The sequence below is a fragment of the Phaethon aethereus genome, assembly GCF_964289735.1.
Source record: "Phaethon aethereus genome assembly, chromosome: 8".
In the NCBI taxonomy this organism is placed as follows: domain Eukaryota; kingdom Metazoa; phylum Chordata; class Aves; order Phaethontiformes; family Phaethontidae; genus Phaethon; species Phaethon aethereus.
This window is the reverse complement of record NC_138584.1, coordinates 6,894,178-6,910,183: the sequence shown is the minus strand read 5'-3', so window position 1 is coordinate 6,910,183 and position 16,006 is coordinate 6,894,178. Positions and strand designations below refer to the sequence as shown.

Below are 16,006 nucleotides of genomic sequence, written 5' to 3'. Positions count from 1 at the left end.
CCTGGGTATTTTCTCTTTGCAAGGGAAAAGTTGTAAGTGTGAACAGATGAATTAAAAGTGAGAGGGGAACCATCAGGACAGCTGTAGTTTTACTTAAGCCAATATGTGCTGTCTGTTGTAGGTTAACTGGGCAGAATCAATGTTTGGGTCTTCTGACCCAGGGGATGCAATCGGAGTCACTCAGCAGGCGTTCAACATGGTGGTGACACCTACCCTTGGACGCTGTTGCTCTTGCTGAAGGCAGACATGCTCTCACAAGGACACCAGATGCTACTGCTGTCTTCAGTTTACTCAAGCGATGAACAGGCATGTGCCTGGGCCTGGGAAGCGGCCCAAGATGGGGAACGCAATGGGAGCCTAGAGGGAGTGCTAAGCTCACATGAGGACAAGACTACCAGAGGCCATATAGATCGGCTTTCAATCACGCAACTTGCTCCAAAAAGAGAGGAAATCGAGAAGGGCAGGCCTGAGCAATGTATGGCTGAACACTTCAAGGACTGACTGCACTTCTCACAAATCCCAGCAGTTCCCAGGTCAAAGCTACAGACTGCAGGAACTACGTGGCTGCCTTGAATGTATGGAAATAATTTGATTTGTCTTTATTGACCACCTTTCTCTGAGGGATAAGCAAGTCAGGGAGATGTCATGTACCGCAGCACAAGAGTAAGCAGAGAGAATGACCCTGAGGAAGCCCACCCTCCTTGAGCACAAACTATAACCGTTAGCCTGTCTGACGCAAACGCTTCCCATCAGGACCTCGTCCATTCTACCCTACCAAGCAAAATCTGCATAACTCTTCCTTACTGCCTTCGAATCCCTTGGCTTGAAGAATGCACTTTCAGCTCAAATGAGCTCTACTTGCAAGTCAGCTCAGCACTAATTCCTTGAGGAGAAGACTTTGCCTCTGTGGGTCACACCACATCATTTCTGTGCTGTTAACACCTTGGCTGCACACACAGTCATCGCTCCATGAAGTCCTTGTCCCTTCTAAATCCTCTCCCAAACCCCCTTTCCCATCCATGGCTTCAATCTGCAAGTCTGCCATCTGCTCTCCCATCCACTCACACTAAATTAGTGCACTAAACTCATTTAGTAATTAAATGCTCAATGCTGGGACATGACTGACTTGACTGGGGTCTGGAGTGCCCTTCACCACGCTAAGGTTTCCCATTAGCAGTAACCGTCTTTGCTCTATTTCTGAGCTCTCTTACCTGTGAGACTGTGATGCCGCATTTCTTGGCTAGCTCTTCTTTGGCTTCCTCACTGGGGTAAGGGTTGCTGAGATGGGAATAGAAATACTCATTCAGGATTTCCGTAGCCTGCTTGTTGAAGTTTCGTCTCTTCCGCCTTAGCATGAAGAAAGAGGGGGAAATAGAAGGAAAAGAAAAGAGAATCAGTGCCAGGGATCCAGAAACAGGAATGCAATTTTAGATACTCTGACTTTCCCCACTTCCCTCCTTCCTTCCCCTGCTCCTGGGACATGGAGTGCAATAGACTTATGGCCAGGAAGCTTCTCCTCTGCACCTTGCTGGTGACTCCTCTCTCAGCACCTTCTAAAGCAAGTAAGTCTTTGTCTCAAGTTATCACTGTATCCTCCAGCTCACAGAAGAGTCTTAAAACTGGCACCCAGCTCCTCCACCTGGGAAAGTGACTCCTGGCACCTGGCTGCCCTGGCCAAAGACATCACTGCTACCCTGCAAAGCTCTGTGCTGGGAAAGCAGCGCTGGATATATCCTTGGGGAATTCTGTGCCATTTACAGCTGGGCATTATCTGTCTGCCACCTCGTCCCTCGTATCCCCAGTGTAGCTGTCTCTCCTCCTCAACCCAAGCTGCAGCCCAAGCCACAGCCTGCACGTAACCAGCTTGGGGAGTAAAATGATTCTACAGCAAATTGAAAATTTTGGAAAAAGGGAACAGAAGGAAAAGAACAGGAACCTAGAGGGGACAGAATGGACTGGAGGATTAGCTTTCACCCCTAACTGAAGTGCACATTTTCACCGTAGAGGTTTTTTGGAATATGACACAAAATTTCCTTCTGCCATAGCAAACCCAGGATGTTTTGGTTTTGCTGTGGCAGAAGCTCCCCAAGACAGAGGCTGAATGTCCCCTCCCCTGCTGAGCCACAGAGAACTGAAGGATAAGGAAGGTAAATAGCCTCTGAGGCTCGATACGAAGAGCCATGGCCCTTCAGATGGGCCTGAATTTACTCCAGAACCTCAAAACACCTCTCCCAAGGCCTGAACAATAGCGCAGGGTGGGTGGGGAGAAAGGTTTGGTGGGGTGAGCTCACCGTGCGTCCAGAAATCGGGAGCGCAAGATCATGACGGCTTCACACGTGCTTTGCTTCAACTGCATCTGGATGGAGCTGAACTTGCGGTGGATGATGCTCACCATCCGCTCTATCTCCTTCGGCGAGATAGGTCGGGTCCTGCTCTGCTCACGCAGCAGGTTCATCACGTGGGTGGTGAATTCATTGCATGCCTGTGATGGCAAGAAAAGCAAAAGAAACCCCAGGATCGGAAGGTCATTCGATGGCGTCAAGGACAGTACAGAGGTAATGCTGCTCAGGAAGGAGATGCAAGTGGAGGCCTCAACAGCTGGGACTTTTTAGGGTAGACCCAGAGCAAGAGTGTGCTCGCTCTTGAGGGACAGATAAATTTCTCTCGTCTGCCAAGCAGAGGCCATGAGAGACTCTCAGCAAACATGTTGAGAAAGGCAGGAGCCAATTTCTTTGCTCTCAGGGATCATGGATGGAACTGGGGCAGATGAAGCCCTAGGACTCACGTAAAGCATGAAGAAGTCCCAGCCACTGTTTTTCTGGATGGGATTGGAGGATCTATAGATGTATCTGAGTAAGATCATGAACCTTTTGACCCGCTGTCCCTTCTCCCACTGCCCCAGTACCACGTGTCCTGCAGAGCCCCTCATGCTTCACAGGAGCAGCTCCCAGAGAGACACGTCCCTGCTCCACGCTCTTAGCACATCAGATAAGAAGTAAATAACGATAATAATTAAGCCTGAGTGAGGCAGGAGCCCTGACAAGGGCGGGCAAGCAGGTAATAATCCCAATTAGTTTGCTGCTGGCACAGCACTGTCTGGCTGCTCCTGCGTCCCTGTGCTATGCTGTGAGGACAGGGCAGCGAGAGTAGTTGGGAGGACAAGGGAGGGATTTTGAGGCCAGATGAAGACCACTTCACTGCCCTCTCCTCCACCCCCACAGCACCTCACAGGCACAACAGGATCCTCCGATTTCCAGAACCAAGCCCCGAAAACTAGGTTGAGAGCAGCACTCGGACACTGACGGCACGAGAAGCCTTTGGTGCTCCTGGGACATGGGCAGCTGCTCTGGGGACAGTGTCCCCAGCTCCCACCCCATGATGCGGAAAAAGGGGCTGGCAAGGAAAAGAAACACTGGTTTTGTGGACTGGCAACATGGGCTTGACTTACTATCTCCCACCCCAGCCTTCCAAGCTGAATCCCCACCCACGGCTCAGACCCAACAAGGAGACATCCCCGAGGTCAGCAGAGCCCCTCCAATTGCCCATCACCAGCTCCAGCTGACAGCTCCCATCTCTCGGGGCAAGCGCCGGCTATGAGAGCTCTCAGCCGAGTGCCTCTTTGCTCCCAGACACCCGAGCAATTTCAGCTCGTCTCCTCTCGGCGTGAAATAAAGAGCATCAAAGGCAAAATTGCCGGCGAGTGCCGTTCTGTCACAGCAGCAGCCAGACGCTGTGAGAAGCGAAGCGTTGCACTGCCCCAGCCACCAACAACGGGACTGGGGAGAGGGCGATGGAGATTGAGAAACCCTGAGCCCTGGTTTTGCAGGACCGCGGGTGACGATACCTCAGATGTGGACCGGCACAGCCATTTGCAAAGCAACTTGGTGGCAAAACCAACCCTGTCAGCGGGTTCCGAGAAGGAAAGATGTGGCCCATCTCAGCCCATGGGGCTGGGGTAAAGGTTTCTCTCACCTGGGTGTCCCTTTGGGGAGCAAAAATGATGCAAAAACAAAGGCAGAAAAGCGCACAAACAAAAACTCCCACCCGAGTGGAGGAAGGAGCAGAAGGTTCTTCCCTGAAGCCGGTCCCTGGCCATGCCAAGGGTTTCTCCTTGGGCTTGGGTGGCAGAAGGCTCTCTCCCCCACCTCAGCCTGAGGGCTGAAAGATGAGCCCTGATGTGCTCTTCACTCCCACCCACGTGAGATGGCTGAGGCTCCCTCATGCCGCACCATCCCATCTCCATGCCTCCAGGGACTGACAGCAAGGGCTGAGGACAGCCTCCAAAGGTCATCCTTCCAACCTGCCTCTGTCTGCTCCCTGGGCCCTGCCACCCCTCCTCCTCTAATGCTCCGCCAAGATGCCTTCCACGGCATGACCACACTCGGCTTCTCCAACACCAGAGCCCTGCCTGGCCACCCTGACTCCAGCTCCACCCAGGGGCACCCATCTGAGGTAGCTCCACACACCCCCGGGTGTAGGTCTGAAGATGCTGACCAGCAGCCTCAGCTTGGCCAACGTGGCATCTGAAGGGGTGAGACATCCCCCAGGCCCACCACACAACCAGTTACCCGAGTCAACAGGGGCCGGGCTGGCTCGCCCATACAGCCCCTGGCACCAGCGGCTGCTCACAGCCCCGTCGCATCGGCAGAGAAGGTGTTAAACCAGAGACCTGAAACCCCACCCGGCCCCTGGCTGTGGAGCCCATCCTGCCCCCAAAAAGGAGGGATGCTTTCTTTCTCGCACTCCATAAACCACAGCCTCGGGGTAGAAACCACATTCGTCGCAAGGGCAAGCCGCGCGGCGAAGAGAGATCTGCAAAACATCTGGAATTGTTTGAAAGAAACCGTTTTGAGCGTTGGCCTGCAAAGCTTTTCATGCAATTGTCAGTGTTACCAATAGCTGTATTCGTGACCCAAATAGTTTTTCTTTTTTTTTAAGAATCATTTTTCTCAAGAAAAAAGCCACTTTTTTTTTTTTTTTTTCCTTCTGGAAAAAGAACTTTTCAAGCAGAAAAAATATTCAAGGCAGATTTTGATTCAAGCCTTGCTTGGAAAACCGCTTGCACCGAGGCCAGCAGCTCAAAGAGGACTCCACCTTCACAGGGTCAATTTTTGGCAAGGGGAGGAGTGAAGAGCAAAAATCAAAGGGGCAACCCATGCTGAGCGTATTCTCCCACCACATCCTAGCACAAAAAAACAGTCCTCCCAATCTGAAAAATGCACGTTTTCACTCCGACACCAAGCAACAGTTTGCGTTTGCCCACACACTCCTAACAATAGATGTCAGTAGCGATCCAGGCTGTGCACATCCACACCGCGGTGCCGGCACCGGACGGCGGCTCTCCCAGCTGCTCCGGCTCCTGCTCCCACCACCCCATGACCACCACCCTTGGGCAGCCCTGCTCTTCGCCGCGAAGGAGCCTGTTACCTGCTCGTACTTCTCCAGCTCCGTGTGGTAGATCTGCCGGATCTGGGAGAGTTTGGCTCTGTAGTCGGAGTGCTCCACCGAGTTGTCAGAGCCGGCTCCTCCTGATGCGGCAGCGGCGGCGGCAGCAGCGGCCGAGCCACCTCCTTTTTCGGGGCCCGCTACCCCCTCGGCCAGGAGCATGTTGTCTAACCGCATCAGCTGGGGGTCCGTGGGCTCCTCTTCCTGCGCTCCTCGGATGCTCAGCACTGCGGGAGACACAAAGGGGAAAGGAAAGCCTGAGTCGTGTCCGGGGCTTAAGTCGGGGACGGAGATGCTCATCCAAAAGGGGATGCTCATCCCAGGCTGGACCGGCGCGGCTCAGTCCCCATCAATGGGGCTTTTCTTCCTTTCCCAAGGGTACCCCAAAAGGCAGTCTGCACGCCGGCGCTCCGAGCGCAAGCGCGGTGCCTCGGCTCTGCAGCCCAGCAGCAAGGGGGGCACTCCGGCTCCCCGCTCCCCTCCCTGCCTCTTCCTCGCCTTCCCGCAGGGAAGAAGTGGGGTAGAACTGGCAGAGAGCTCACCGCAGAGGTAAGGCAGAAAGCCACACTTTGCGTTCAAGTACGCAGCGAAACTGCTAGCAACACCAACCAAAAAAACAATAAATGTACCCATTCTTGCTGCCAGAGGTGACAGGGACCCTATCGTGACTCAAGCACGGGCTGGGAAGGCGGGAGTCTCTAGCCCGGGGATCCTCTCGTGTCAGCTAACGTGGCCCTTATGGCCTGATCCTGCACCGTTTGCATCAGCCACCAACCCCAGATGGCAAAGGAAGAAGTACAGAGCCCAGAGCCTCTGGGCTCAAAAATTGCCCCAGTTTCCCCATCTTTAAATACAGATGAAGGGGGCTTGCAAGACCGTGCTTTTAGCTTTTAACACTCCCGGTGCAAAAGCAAGCAAAAAACGTATGAAATAAATTTCACTCTTTGGAAAACACCTTTTTTTTAATAATCCAGTTTTTCCACTGAAGTCTAAACCACGCTAAGGGGTGATAATAAATCAATCCTCCCAGAGTGACTTGCCAAGGAGAGAATTTTCCTCTCCTCTTTGTACTCCCTGCCTCAATTATTGCTTTGAGTAAAAGCCATCCTCCTGCAAGGGCTTTCCTGGGAAAACCACATGGGAGCATCCTGACTGCTCGGGATGCCCCAGGTCTGAAGGATGGAGGTGCCCTACGTGCTCCCCGTGTGTCCCCCCACGGTCTGTGTTTGAACACGGAACCATAACCCGGAATTTCCGCATGCACGCACACACAGGTGTGCACAGCTGCAAAATAAACAAAATAAATAAAATGAATCCTTGATGAGCAAACAATAAAGGCGTTTCCTAAGAGCAATGAATTGCCCCATCCCGTCTGGCACAGGAGCTCAAAGCACTTTGTGAATGTACCCCCCCCGCCCCACGCGCACACTCGTGCACATCCAGAGCTGAGTAATGTTGCGTGGATTTTAATAAAGCCATGCCTGCTTACACCCAAGATGAATTTGACCCCCCGAATCTGCAGCGCAAACAGGATTTTGCTCATCATTTTAAAAAAAAGTCTAAAATCAGTTGCCAATAAGAAGTAAAACCAGAGCAGCTAAAAAACCAGAGCACGGTCTTTGTGACTCTGACATAAGTTGGAAAAAATATAGCTATTATCAGTATAAAACTGAAGTAAAAGACCCTGTTGAGAGGTTTAGCTAACACTAAAAAGAGCGTTTTTTTAAGCCTCAAACTCTACTGAAATAGTTATTTTCAGGACTCCAGCATTATTGGCATTTTTGTGATTAAAACATCCACTGTCAACAAAGGTGGGAAGGTCAGGGGGAGAGGAAAGCAAAGAAAGAAAGAAGCCCGACAACAGTAAATTTGCCAATAAAATAAGCTAATAACAAGTAATTCCACACTAGGGAGGATCATTTCTATATGGAGGGATGGGGGCATCGTGCCAGATTTGGAGCTGGGTGCTGGGTGCCGGGTGCCGAGCCCCGAGGAGAGAGACCCAGCATCCCTCTCCATGGCGGGAGGCTTCCCACCGCGCCACCGGCACCCAGCCACGCGCTTCACCGATGAACAAATCCGAGAGGAAAGGTCAGATTTCATCAAGAAAATGGTCTGGGGTCTGCAGTCCATAAACTGAAACAAGAGGTAAAGCAGCCAAAACGCTTAAAAAGAGATGAAAGGTGACAGGCTACGGGCGAGAGACAAATTTGCTATAAAAAAAAAAAGAAAATCCTATTCTTCCAGGACCAAAAAAAAAACCAAAAAACCCCAAACCCAAAAAACCCCAAAACAAACACACTGAATTAAAGCACATCAAAAGCCCAAATACAAATGGAAAGCAACACAGGTTAAAAAAAAAAATATTAAAAAACCCCAAATAAACAAACCAAAAGCAGAGTTGCCAAAACAGGTGCATCTGGATTTCAAAAAGGAAAATATTTTTAGATTAAAAATCTCAGGAATGGTTGACCTGACAGGTAGGCACGAGGGGTTCATTAGAGAGCTGCTCCACGATGAAAAGCGCTGTACAACCCCTCAGCTTTGTTACCGTGCAACCCAGAGGGACCAGCCGCCGCCGGGTGCGCGCGTCCCGAGCATCCTACGGATGGACACGCGTCCCCGCCGCAGAGAGCCGAACCCAGCCGGGGACCTGGGAGACGGCCTGAGCTCGGCTGCCCGCCCGGAGTAACGCTGGGGAGTGAATAAATGGAAACGCCAACATGTCTAAGCAGAACTGATGCTGCCTATTTACCCCTGGAAGGCTGCGCTCAGCTGAGGAGAAGACAAAATGATTATTTAAAAGCTCCCTTTTTATCTTCCTCAGCTCCAAGGCACCTCCTGCCGGGATGCCCGGGGTGCTCCTTGTCAGCTGTGACCCTCCAAAATGCCCGCCCCGTGATGGGATGCAGCCCCCGTCCTGCCGGCCGGGGGATCGGGGTGAGCCGGTCCGGTCAGCATCCGACCCAGAGCGCCCGGGCAGCCGATGGCGAAAGGCCCCCGCTCTCCCCAGGCTGCCGGCCTTCCCACCACATTAAAATAAAATAAATTAACCTAACGATCCTCGGCAGTCCGGCAGCAAGCCGGAGCCGAGGGGCTGCGAGCATGGTTCTGCCCGTGCCCCGGCATCCCCAGAACCCGCCATTTGCCGCTCCTGAGTAAAGACAGAGAAAAAACCAACAAAAAAAACCCAACAGGAAGAACAAAAAGAAAGATAGCGACTGGCAGCCGGGGGGAGGAAAATTCATGCAAGACTTTCTGTCCTTGGCCGCTTTCCTGCTGGCTCGGCAGCCCCCGGAGCCGCGGCAAATGCCGCTAGAGGGTGCTCGGCCCTTGCCGAGGTCCCCCGCTGCCTCAGAATGCGTTTTGGTGTATAAATATATAAATGCACACATGCAAACATATATGGATGTATTTTAAAAACAAAGCCAAGCCGTGCGTCTTGTCCCCGCTGCGAAACGCTCCCTGGGCGACCGTGGAGGGGAACCGAGGAGCGCGGCCGCCCCGCGGCTCGTGGCCGTGGCGGGGTCACCGTCACCGACGCCAGCAGCGGGAGCAGCTGGCGGCCGCCGAGCCACCAGCCTGCGGTCCGGTCACGGACGCCACCAGGGTCACGGAGACCCGTTCCAGCAGCTGGGAAATGGCTCCCAGCTCACGCGCCCGCTCCTTTTTCCTTCTGCGCGAGGTATCACAGCCGTGGTCTGCAGAGGACATCGTCCGAGTCCTGCGCTGGCTCCGTGGCAGGACCGGCCTCGGAGAACCAGGCGAGGAGACAAAGCTGAAAATAGCTCCCCAGCTCCTCGCCTGCCCTGCGATTCAGGGACGCAGGATGGAAAACTGCATCGAGTTGCCAAAGCTTTCAGATGCTCCAAGATGTTTCCAACCGACCTGGGCATCCCCGCGGAGCGCCTGCAGAGCAGCCAGCCCCACGCTCACAGGAGATGGGCAGCCAGCCCATCTTGTCTGCGGCCCCACACCACGGTACCTGTGCCCGGTGTCCCTACGCGCTGGGGCAGCCACGCAGCCCGACATACAGCCACAAGGAGAAACAACCCTTGCCAGACGTGGTGCTGGCACACGCCTTCGAAAGAGACTGCACCCTGGGGACAGGCTGGGACTGTGAAGACACCTAGGAAATCCACAAAGGTGAGTACCAGGCTCCTCCTGGTCCTCCACGCTACCATCCCCTCCACTCTCCTGGGAGCACTTTTCCAAAGAGACCTGAGGAGCCAGTTCAGTGCAGGAGCCAAGCACACAGCCACCTCTCTTCTCCAGCAAGGCCAGCCCAAAACGCTTCAGCTTAGCAACTCATTGCTCTCCACCTCTTCCAGACTCTCCAGATCAGAGCTGCACAGGCAATACGGACAGAACACCATCAGGAAGGCAACCAAACACGATGGGGGTGATGGCGGCAGCTTAGCAGAAGACTGTGGCTCAGCAGTGACAGCAGAAAAGGATGCTCAAACCTCCAAGCTCTACCTATCTTCTAGAAAGGGCAATTTATCCTACTGCAGTCAGTATCCTCAAGCTGAAGAGATGCAGGAAACAAAGGTCCGTCCCGGCCAGACTCCAGCATGGGATATATCCACTCACAAGGAGATGCAGGCTGCCGTGGTACAGCACTGCCCACCATTTCCCATCCTCGTGTCTCCCCCTGGATGCCGCTGCATGTGTGTGCACTCATCCCCAGTTAGATGCAGCCAGGACTTCTGGGGTGGAAGCCAAAGACCAAGCAGAAGACACTGGAGGAGGCTATGTCCAAGCAGAAGACACCGGAGGAAGCTAAGGCAAAGCGAAGCAGTTGGGAACAGCCTCTTAAGGGATGCAATGGGGACATCTTAGAGGAAGAAGACACAGTGAACAACACGAAGCCAACTATGATGAGGAAAGAAGAGGTCCCCAGAGCTGGCACAGCCACTCATGAAGGCTTTGCTGCACAGGACCAGTGTTCCTTGACTCTCCGCTGACTTCAGTGGTCAAAACCCTACTCCTGCAAAAGTTGCTGTGACCACCCAGTTAAGTTCCCCTCCAACTACATGAGATGACAGTTCCTCTACAGCTCCGTTTGCTGGCACCACCAGCGAAGGGCTGGTCCCAGCGGCTGGATGTTTAAACAAACGCACCCTAAAAAGAAACCTGCTGCGTGGTTTTAATGAGTACGGGAGAAGCGCTGCCCTCCTCCCGAGCCGATGCTTCTGGATGGGTTTTCTCATGGTTGTTTCTGCCCATTCCCAACTTGCTGAATCGCCTTTCCAGGGGGACATTTTAAAAGAGAAGGAGATTTCAAGTAAATGATCGCAACTTATTGAAAATAATGTGCTACTTAGCATCGGAGACAAGCATCCTGGCAGGCAGAAATGGGAAGCAGTGCTGGAGCAGATGGGAGTAATTAGGTTGTGATTTTCAGAAGGGTTTTCTTTCCTGCCTCCACTGTGCCTAAGATGCACTGGGGGGGGAACAACCCACCCAACAGCAGAGTTTCAAGAGAGGCGGACGATTCCTCTGCCGGGCTGTGAGCTGGCCTTTGGTGTGACTTCCCTGTGGGGAAAACAGAGACGCCCGGAATGGCAATGCCGCTGGCGGAGCACGGCTGCTGCTCTCGCTGTTCTCGCACCGCCACAAGCGGGGCCAGATGCCTCCTTCCCCACCAAGGCACTCAAGCACAGACACCTCACTCGCACATCAAATGAACAAGGTTTTACTCAAATTCTTTCCTGGACTGGTGGGTGCCCCTGCGGGGTGGTACAATGAGGGCACGGCAGCTCCTCCCCGGGAACCCCAAAACTCCTGCACAGACCCACACAGCGCACAGCCTGGCTTTGAAATACACATTAAACATCAGCCCTCTTCCAACCTTTCGCAATTTAACCACCATCCGCAATATTCGCTTGGGCTCCTGGAGCGCCAGCTTCTTTAAACATATGTTTTTACACCTCCAGGTCTAGAACAACAGCCAGCAAACAGAGGGACAGACGCGATGCCAGCAAATGCCCCTGCTAACAAAACCGGTAACTAATCACGTTATTTTAAGCCGATCTCAATATTCCCTGGAGCCTGAGTCTACATTTGTGAACGCTGAAGATCAGCAGCACTGAACCTGGTACAAAAATATTCCCATCTGCCTCCTATTTGAGGACAGTTATGCGTTAAGTGGCTTGCGGCTGTCTGTCTGCATCCTCCTTGTACTCATACGTGTAGTCACAACCGACCCAGGGGAGTTGGGGTTTGCTTCCTCGGCTGATCCACGACGGCATGGGCTTGAGTTGCTCTTCCCAAGCTTGCTTTGTGCAGAAAAGCCCCCAGATCCCACACACCTACCTAAACTCCTGTTTTTTTCCTTGTGCAAGTACATTTGCAGCCTACTTCCTCCTGCAACAGCAAACCCCAGACACAAAGGAAAAGCCAGTGTTTTGGACCTTCTCTTTAAACAAAGTCACCTTCAAGACCCTGCGTTCAGAAGGAATACATAAAACTCTCAGAGCCTCGTGGAGGATGCTAAAGCACCTCCGGCTGGGTTTTCACACCGCCTGTTCAAGGGTCCATGGGACAGACAGCAACGTAAATGCCTTCTCGGCAAAGACTATGGTGACCACACCAAATGGTGTGATTGTCAACAATCTCAGTAACCAAGGTGGAGCACTTCAATGTTAAGTAATCACAGGGAGTTTTAAACCTTGATTGGATATATTCACCACGTTTACATAAAGCCACTGAGAAAATCAACATCAAAACACAAATACCTATTTCCAAGATAAACGCAGGTGAAATTTCGAAATACACTGACACACACCCTTCCAGGAAGTGGGAATTAAGAGAAGTTGGGTTTTTTTTCTCTTACAATTGACATACAAGTTCCTCTCCTCGCTCCAACCTTTCCAAAACTTACAACTGGATGAACAGATTTTGCTCAGATTTTCCAAAACAGGCTGCTGTGAGATGAGGCATGGAAAATTTCAGCTGGCAAAATGGCTTTTTGTGCATCTACTTATTCTTTTATGTCCCAGAAAAAGGAGGAACACTGTGAAACTGATGGGTTGTCTCTGTCACAAATTTTCAGTCTGAAGCCATAAAAGAAACTAAAAGCCCAGCAACAAATAGAGAGAGAGGCTTGTTACCCATAAGCTCTGCAAAGCCACCATGGACCCTTGCAAACCCACCTCCTCTCCCAACACAAGAGTGTCCATCAGGGCCATTTGGGAACAAAGCACTTGACCAATTTTGCAAGAGATGCTCTGAAAGGCGGAGAAGTGTTCCTTCAGTCCATAAAGCACAAAAAACTGTGATAAGATACGTACTCCCACAGAGATGGGAGCAAGTCACATCAAGCTCAGTAATGGTCCATCTAGCCCCAGAGGCCAACTCTAGCCGTGGCCAACAAGCCCTACTGGAGACCCAACCAAGGCCATGACCAACAGCAGATGCATCAGATGCTTAGGGCAGTGGCACTTTCCCCAGCACTCTCCTACCTACCACCAGTTTTGGGAACTTGCATTGCAATCCAAATTCAGGTCAATCAAAAATGTTTCCTGAATCAAAAATGAAATCTTCTCCTCTCATTTCATGTTATCATTTTTCCCCTCCCTCCTTTTTTAAATAAAAAATTGGGTCAATTTAAAAACAACCAAACTGCTTTAAAAAACAGTAACTTCCCATCTTTCTGGGGTGGAAGGACCCAAATTATTTGCTGAATCGAATCTAAATTAAAAAAAGAAGTCTGAATTACCCTCCAACTGTAATTCTGGGGTGTGGGGAATGGGAGAGGGGAATTTATCACATGCCAAAAAGTTCCTCAGCTCCCAGCAGCAGCTCTCCATCACTTCAGGAGATGCAGTTTGCATGTGCCACGGAAGCTGAAGAAGAGAGACACGTATTTCATAGCACTGGCAAAGAGTCTCCACCAGTTTTCTCCTAACCCCATCCCAGATGCCAAACGGGTTGCCACAGCGAGCAAGGATCTGGCAGCAAAATGCTCAAAAGGTCTGAAAAATTATCACTAACACATTGGGGGCAAAAAAAATCCCCCCCCAAACTGGAAAATGATCTAAAATATCCCCTTCCACAAAAATAAGGCACAACGTTGCGGTGATTACTGAAAACCAGATTCCCTGAGAAATGTGACTCCCTGGGAAGCTGAATGAACACAGATGAGCTCGACTCTCCAGTCCTTCCCTGAATCTTGCTCCTGCCGACCAGTTTAGCTCATGGCTAGTAACTGAGCCAGGTACGGAAACTTCTGACCCCGTCCCGCATGCCCGGTTATCGCTATGTTGTGGTCAAATGAAGCATTGCAGATCAAATTTAAGTATTTTCTATTTTTCTCTTTACAGTCCTTGCACCACAAGCCATGTCTACTCATGAATGCTTCAGTGTAGGCTGGTGGTCAACTCCCATCGGCTTTGGCAGCAAAAGTCCCAGCTGTAATTTTCACATCCGAAATTTAGGGGCAGGTAGCCCTCAGAAGCCAGAGCCGACTGAACCTCTTGCACCACGAGCAGATTGCTGAGCAGAGGCGGTTTAGTGGCAGGAAGCAGGCTGGAAGTGGTTGCAAACATTAAAAACAAGCCAACCAAAGCCAACCAACCCACTGGTGGACAAAGCACCTCCTCTCCTCCCAGTTACAGCAGCTTCAGACCCACCTTTGCCATGTCCCACGGAGCAGCAAACCCTCACAACTCCAACTCATTAAGCAAATCAACTTCCCTGCCCCCTAATAACACTCTGCAAACAACCCATCACCCCAGAGCCAAGCTCTGGGCGTGGGGGGGGGTCAACCCTGTCTTATTGGCACTCTTCCCTTGGAAGAGCACGGATAAATGTTGGCCGCACACAGGTCCCCTCCCTGTCCCGCTGAGCTCCCCACACATCCGCAGGCCAGGCTCATGGTCTGGCCATGAAGCAGGCTGACGCTGGGGAGCGATGCCGAAGCGGGCTGGCGCAATCCCGTGCTTGGTTGATCTCACGAAGCAGTCTTCCCTTTCCGACGCAGGGCAGGATTATTAGCAGGCTCCAGTTGCAGCCGTGAAGCGCAGTCAATCCCTTCTCTGCACAGGCAAATCCAGCACGCCTCAAATCCTCCTGCCGCACCGACCGCGCCGAAAGGGAGAGATTGTCTGCGGCCACCCAGCCTCCTCCACCCCAGCCTCCTCCATCCCCGGCCATGGGCCAGGGGCACGGGGACCGGGACCGACCCCAGCTGCTCGCAGCAGCAGCCGCGGGAGGTAAGGAAAGCAGGGCGAGACTGAGCGCAGCTCTGCTGCGGGGCCAGATCTGAGCAGAAGATGTAACCCAGCTAACTGACCACGGGCTGGCCCGGCGCAGGGGAGCAGCATCTGCCGCAGAGAAAGGCCGGCGGCTGGGGTGGTATATTTGCATTACAGGCAGCAGAGGGGAGGAGGAGTACACGAACCCTCACACGTGCCCCCTTCCCACACCTCTTGGAGTGCGCCTGGGATGTCTTCCAACCCTAGATTGTTATATGGGGCAAAAGAATCAGCTTTTGCTATTGTGATGAGAACAGGCGGTGACACACAGGGCTCTGCCTCGGTCCCCCCAGCGGCGGCACCTGCTGTGCTGGGACCTCACCTTCTCCTGCTGGAGTTCGGGTGATGGAGCAGAGTCCCCTCTGCAGCACCAAGACAGCAAATTGTCACTGAGGGACACAGCAAGCCATTGTCCCCACCCAAAGGGATGGCTCAGACCTGGCGTTGGTGGCGCACCTGGAGACACCGGAGTGGACGTGGGGCTCCCTAAGGCCTGCAGGAACAGATCAGCAAACAAAAGATGGGATTGCTCCCAGAACAGGTCCAGCCATAACGCCCCCCCTCTGAACGCCAGTTGGGCTGGGATCTGCCTCCTGCTCCCGTGTGGTGCTTTGCATATGAATTCTCCTTGTTGAAAAGAAATGGGTCCTTTGAATGAGCTGAATCTGCTAATGAGAAGCCGGGGCCTCCAGAGCCCCTCTGAGGACAAGGGTCCCGTTTCCAACGCCCCAGGCCAAGCCCTGAAACCCGAGAACAAAGAAAGAGAGGTCTTCCCCCAGAAGGAAGCTGCCTTTCCAGCCTGCTCCCCTCTCAGAAAGGTCATCTCCCCTGGCCACTCAGCGCCTGCGAACGGCTGCTCGATGCACAAAGCAGCCGGGGCAAGAAAGTCATAGGTGAAAAGACCGGCAAGAGCCCGAGCCGAAAAGCTGCATTTCAGATTCCCTTCTCCTTGCCATCCTTCAAAAAAGATGACCCTTGAGATTCCATCCAAGGAAAGCTGGCTTGGAGCTCTAACGATGGCAATGTCCCACTGAAGTCTTCGGTTTGCTAAATAACGTGAAGGTACCCACTGCCCATCACACGGCCGAGAGCACTGCCGCTCCGTCGCCAAGTTGATGGCCTTGCCATGAGCTAGATTTGGGATTTTGTGCAATACCGATTTTCCAAAGCTCCAGGTCTCAGAGCCAAGCCATCGCAGAAAATACGCTGGTTTTGTCCTCCCTTTCTCTCTCACAAAGCAGGCAGCGCAGAACCATGACAGACATCTTTACCAAAAGCTAGGGACAGACATGTAACAGCCT

At 52.6% G+C, this 16,006-nt stretch overlaps 1 protein-coding gene across 3 annotated transcripts in view; it reads right to left on the bottom strand.

Annotated features, from left to right (window-relative positions):
- The window catches only part of PBX1 (PBX homeobox 1), a gene marked incomplete at both ends in the record, with an annotated part of 130,304 nt that overhangs the window by 19,086 nt on the left and 95,212 nt on the right, over positions 1-16,006 (bottom strand). For all 3 annotated transcript variants that reach the window (XM_082002677.1, XM_082002676.1, XM_082002678.1), the window contains 3 exons: positions 1,212-1,347; positions 2,292-2,482; positions 5,428-5,672. In XM_082002677.1, the coding sequence (XP_081858803.1) occupies positions 1,212-1,347; positions 2,292-2,482; positions 5,428-5,672 (572 nt within the window). The remainder of the gene's footprint in view (positions 1-1,211; positions 1,348-2,291; positions 2,483-5,427; positions 5,673-16,006) is intronic.